Below are 6,214 nucleotides of genomic sequence, written 5' to 3'. Positions count from 1 at the left end.
CAATACGTTCTCAAACACCTGGGACCCCCCCGCCTGGCCATCTATGGAACGGAAGGTACTGATATGAGCCGAGGAAGAACGTAAAGAAGACTACAGCGGCTGTGGCGAGCAGTCACAAAGAAGCAAAGAAACCTGCTGGGAAAGCAAAACGGAGGAGAGATGTCGAGGACTCGAGCGACGATGAGTTTGCAGCAAGACCAAAATACAGGAAGACGAAGGCAGCGGTCAAACAAACAGTGAAGCCCAGACAGCAACCGGATAGCGGAGAGGCTAAAGGAGTGCAGAAAAATCAGTAGTCAACCACGTGGCGATGGTCCTGGCGTATGCTATCGGTGTAATCAACCTGGTCACTTTGCGAATAGTTGTCCAACCTTGAAGTGTTATGCATGTGGGAAATTGGGGCATATGGCAAGTGCGTGTACTGATCCGGAAGCCAAAAAGCGTAACGAGGCGTACTTGAAGACACGCATACCCAAAGAGCAGTTAGCGGAAAACTAGAGACGGACGAGGTAGGGGGAATACGACGTCCGGCAACAGAAGGAAATTCCCGACAGATGACGAGAGACGCCATGCTACTTGGTACAGCAAATGAGGTAGCGGTACGGACGCCTATGAATGCGAGGACGCCAACATACCAAAGTGGGTCAGTAAACATTCGAGAGTCAGCGCGTACAGGGGATCGAGGAAGTACGAGTGGCAGTGTGGGCGCAGTGGCACAAACGACAGCGGAACGCGAAGAGAACCAGACTAAGAGAGTGGATGCAATGTTGGAAAAATGGCGAGACGGGGCTGCGGAGCGAGATGGTACGAGGGCTGCTATCCACGTGTCGACAGTGAGACCAGCGATGGCCTCGGCACGATACAAATACGCTGCATCTGCGGATCAACAACAGAACGAGGGCTGTGGACTCGACGGCAAGCGTCAAACTGGGGAAGGCGCGTATTTATCAGCACCACAGTCGGAAACCAACGATGGCGAGGTGAAGAGTATCGGAGAGCTGTCGGTGAGCACGGTCGTGAGAAGGGAAACGATGGCTGAGGCGGAGGACACGACGAGAGCTGCGAGGGACAACGGCACGAGTACCGCGAGAAGGTAGACGCACAGCTAAGCGATGGTATTGCACAAATACGTCTTACACGTCGAAGAGAACGGAAACAAGCTAAACGCAAGAAATGATGAACGTGCGAGCACGACAGCGTAGTGCCGAGCAGCAAGATGCAGAAGAAATACAGCGTGTTACCGTCGAGCAGTTGACCAAGCGACAACGAGTTGCAGAAGTCGCTTTAAACGAAGTCGTGGGGCGGAAGCAGCAGCTAAATGAGAGAAAGACAGCGAGCGCGCTGAGAACCGCTAGAGTGAGTCTAGTACAACGGCAAAAACGTGCGGAGTGTGACGAGGAGTTGGCCAGTACGGACAATGAGGTGTAGTACGTGGAAGCAAACGACGGATTACCGACAGCTACGATGACAGTGGCAGGAGCTCGAAAGTGTATCAAGTTGGACAGTTGTGCAAGATTCGCCATTGCAGGGACACAATGGATGCAGTATGGCGACAAATTGGTAGACAAAGCACCCGTTGACTATGTGGAGGGCATTGGTGGCTTTCTCTTGGATGTCATCGGAGTCTGGCGATTTAAGATGAGCAGCGCCTTTGGCGAGAAGGTCACAGTAGACGCGTGTATTGTGTCGGGTTGTGTGGAGGAATTCCTCCTTGGTGTCGACTTTATGAAGAAGTACGGTGCGGTCATGGACTTCGAGAACAGTGAGCTACGCTATCGAGATGAAGAGCAATCCGTGATCATCCTGTTCAGGACCTATGACGATATCGGTGGAGCACGTGTGGCAATCGTACGAATGGCACGAAAGACGCAGATCGAAAATAGTTCGGTAACGCCGGTGGAAGTGGCGGTGTCCGCAAAAGGCGGCGAGCAGGGCATCTTCATTCCGACAGTATACGCAGGATCGGTGTTGTTGGCGGCAACAGTAACGACGGTGTGCAGTGGACGTGCGTGGGTTCCCGCTGTTAATACGAATACGAAGCCAACGAGGCTGCCGAACAAGAAGCAGTTGGGCACGTGGATACCCATCAGTAGCGAGATGATAATACTAGCGATTGACGGTGCACTGGATGCGAAGAAGCTGAGTGTGTGGCTCGACGAGATGGGAGACACGGAGACACCTTTGGATGATGAAAGCCAAGTGAGCTGTGGATCCGAGGAGCCAGCAGCGCGAGAGCTGATCATGAAGTTACTACGAGCCTACCGTCAATTAACGAAAGATACAGGTGACTGTCCACCTGCAACTGCATTAGAGATGTACCATCACATTGACACGGGGGACTCTGCTCCGATTATGCTGAAGAGAAGGCGTCAGGCGCAAACGGAAGACGCGGTTGTAGAAGAAAACGTGGATAAAATGCTGGGTGCAGGTGTTATTGGAGAAGGGAACGGTGCTTGGGGGTTTCCAGTGGTGCTCGTCCGGAAGAAAGATGGCGAAGTGAGGTTCTGTGTGGATTACCGGGCTCTCAATAGGGTCACTAAGAAAGACGTGTACCCTCTTCCAAGAATCGACGAAACGTTAGAAGCTTTGGGTGGTGCATTACTCTTCACTACTCTTGACCTGCGAGCTGGGTATTGGCAGATCTTAATTGCGCCGGAGGATCGTGACAAAACTGCTTTCACGACTAAGAGAGGACTGTATAGGTTTGTTCGTATGCCATTTGGCTTAGCGAACGCTCCTTCAACATTTCAGCGAATGATGAACGGTGTTCTGCGTGGGTTGACGTGGCTAACATATGTAGTTTACTTGGACGACATAATGGTTTTCACACGTGGAGGGATAGAGCAACATGTGCTGGAGTTGGCATGTGTCTTCGAGCGATTGGCAGCTGCGGGATTGACGCTCAAACTAAAGAAGTGCAAGTTTGCGGCCAAAACGATGGAATATTTGGGCCATCAGTTGAGTTGTGACGGGTACGACCATTACAGAGGCTAGTGACGGCTATACAAGAGTTTCCTACACCTACAGATACAGTGGAGGCGAAGCGATTTGTCCACTTAGCGCGGTACTACAGGAGGTTTGTGCAAGGGTTTGGGACTCTCATGGCCCCAATCACTAAGTTGTTGAGGAAGAATGTGGAATGGGAGTGGGGTGACGCACAGAATTCAGCTTTCGGGAGAGTTTAGGGAGATACTTAGGACAGAGACCCTGTTTCCTATTTTCCGAACTGCATTCAACCCTTTCGGGGTAAACAACAGATGCAAACCAAACGGGACACTTGACGCGTGTCTTATGCAAGACCGAGGAGATGGCTGGCAGCCGGTTGCGTATGCAAGCAAGGTGAACAATGTAGCGGAAAGCAAGTATGGTATCACGGAACTGGAGTGCTTAGCGGTGGAATGGGCGATAAAACTGTTCCGACCTTATCTCTACGGAAGACGGTTCACAATTATCACAGATCATTCAGCTTTGAAATGGCTGATGACCAGTCCAAATCTGACCGGCAAGTTACATCGTTGGGCACTCACTCGAATTTCGACTTTGAAGTTCAGTACCGACCTGGCAGCACGAATGTGGTGGCTGACGCGCTTTCGAGAGCACCTGTGGCTGAAAGGGTGTTAGCGGCGGTAGGAAGAAGACGACGATCGCGGCGACGTGCAGAGGCACACATGACAGATGCGGCAAGGCATCAACCAGTCAGAGCAGCAGGGGAGGTTCAAGCAGATGAAGCGACGTTAGAATCAGCAGGGGCGACAGATACCACAACGATCTCAAATATCGTGTCCTTGCCAGTTGCGGAAAAGCGGAAGGATAAGACAGACAATGATGACGGCGGGAACGACGAAGCCGAAGTGACGACCTCAGCATACGACAGTACGAAGAAAGCGGCAAACGTGAGCCAAGTCGCTACGAAGACGAGCAGTGTGGTGTCAGGAGCTGATGTCGACAAGAAGAACGGAACGAGCAGCGTAAGGGCGACTTACGGTGCTAGTATGATGACTACGGGTGGTACGTCGATACGAGCGACACCGACTGCCGTGCCGCAGAGTACAGAGACGAATACTATGGGGCCAGTGACCCGTGCAGCAGCACGACGGGCTGAGGAAGCTAGGCGCCAAAGTGATGCGAATGATGTGGCGGATGCTGTGGAAGCGAGTGACACGACGGGTATTGCGCAGGACGCAACAGTAGATGAAGCGCAACGGGTTACAGTGAGGGCCACGGATAAAGAAGTCAACAATGGTGACGATGAAACTGCGGGAACCGAAATCAACGATGGTGCTGCGCAGGAGTTACCAGTAACTGGAACAGTGAGTGAACCAGAAGCAGTAAGGACGCGAAGGAGAGGGCCAACGAAAGAACGGGGAGTTGCGGACAGCAGTGAACGACCGGTACGCGAATCACCATTAAATACCAGGAAGACCAAGGAGAAGACGACAGCAGTATCTGCTGGAGATGGGGAAAGAAGAAGAGAGGAGGTGCAACAAACAGGATCCATGCGTGGTAGTAACGGAAAGCAGACAGTCGCAGCAAAACCTGTACAAACAACGAGCGAAGAATAAAGCTACGAAGTACAAGTACGCGGAAGGCTACGGGCGCGCAGACACTGCAACTAGCCGATACGGAGATCATGGAGTCGCAGAAAAGAATCTAACTGATCCGAAGACTGCTGAATACGGGTGAGCATCGCGGCATGAAGGTGGAGACAAGGTTCGGATTGGTAGTGATCAACACAGCGAGGGGCGACGTGTAATCATGCCTCCAGACCTCTGGGCAATTGTATTTAAGGAGAGTCACGACTCAGTATGGGCTGGACATCTTAGAGCAACACATACTTACGCAAGAATTGCAGAGGTGTATTGGTGGCCTGACTTAATGCGAGAGGTACAAAAGTGGGTGAGAAGCTGTCAAGAATGCGGCAGTAGGAAAGCACGATCAAGTGAGGTAATACCGCCTCTCAGGAGTATCAACGGAGGTGATGTTGGAGATCGATGGGCGCTAGATGTGGCAGGACCACTACCCACGACTGACGGAGGACACCGTTATGTCATAGCTGCAGTCGAGTATGTGACGCGGTACGCAGTGGCAGCTACAGTGAAGCAACGCACGGCAGAAAATGTGGCCAAGTTTATTATGCTGCAAGTAGTAATCAAGTTTGGACCATTTCGTGAGCTGTTGACAGATGGAGCTCCAGAGCTAGCAGGCTTGGTGATTGAGCAGTTGATAGAACTTCTACAAGCGCAACAGATCAACCCCGTGCCGTACAGACCACAGATGGTTGGATTAGTTGAGAGATTTCATCGCACGTGGAAAGACGGAGTCGCTACATACCTGAACAGTGAAGACCAACGTGACTGGGACACCTGGGTCGACTTCATGACGTACGCATATAACTCTGCACAACACACGACAGTCAAACTGTCACCGAACGAGTTAATGATGGGTAGAAGACTTCGCAGTCCGAACGAATTACTACGCAGCACGGACGTACGGGAAGCAGGAGAGCTTACAGCGTATCACAGGAAGCTGTTGGCAGCGATGAAACACAGTAGTGAGTGTGCTGAGCGGGCAAGAACGAAGGAGCAACAACGGCAGGCAAAATACTACAATAGGAAAACTCGAACGAAACGGACGATAAAACCAGGAGACCGGGTTTGGATGTTTCGGCCTCCAAGAGGACCAAAAGCGTCTAAATTGGTACACCAATGGATAGGGCCAATGAGAGTTATTGAGTCGGCGGGATACGACAATTCCCTGATCGAAAGAGAAGGCACAGCGGAGGAAAAAGAGCGATACATTGCTCACGTATCGTTCCTAGTGACCTATCACTTTCCTACAACACTACTTAGTCGAGTGGCTGAGGATATTGAAGACCAACTAGCAGACGAGGATGACGAGAAGCAAGGGGGAGATGCAGCGGCGGCAGCGAAAGCTGTACGAGCAGCGCCAGTATCTGGACAAGCAGGCGTTGCAGTATCAAGTAAGAAAAGAGACCGAAGCACAGTGGATGACGAAGCGCCAGAAGAGCAGTCGAGTGGCGTCTTGGTGGAGTTACGACGTAGAAGGAGAAGGAACAGAGCTGGACAGTACGTCCTTGAGTACGAGTTGCGACCAGCACGATCGGCAGATGGGCTTAATGAACGACGAGAAGTTGATGCCGGACCACGATGGGTATCCCTACAGCGGTACGAAGAGTTGTTTAGCCGCGACAGAG

The 6,214-nt window shown here is 51.8% G+C and overlaps 1 protein-coding gene across 1 annotated transcript; it reads left to right on the top strand.

The window, feature by feature from the left end:
- Positions 1-554: 554 nt before the first annotated feature.
- Positions 555-1,097, top strand: PITG_00603 (uncharacterized protein; the record flags this gene model as incomplete). Its single annotated transcript, XM_002909141.1, has 1 exon — positions 555-1,097. The coding sequence occupies one exon, from the start codon at positions 555-557 to the stop codon at positions 1,095-1,097; it is 543 nt and encodes a 180-aa protein (XP_002909187.1).
- Between the last annotated feature and the right edge of the window lie 5,117 nt (positions 1,098-6,214).

This window comes from Phytophthora infestans, genomic scaffold (genome assembly GCF_000142945.1).
Source record: "Phytophthora infestans T30-4 supercont1.1 genomic scaffold, whole genome shotgun sequence".
Classification (NCBI taxonomy): domain Eukaryota; phylum Oomycota; class Peronosporomycetes; order Peronosporales; family Peronosporaceae; genus Phytophthora; species Phytophthora infestans.
The sequence above is the reverse complement of the archived record's forward strand: the minus strand, read 5'-3'. Positions and strand labels throughout refer to the sequence as shown.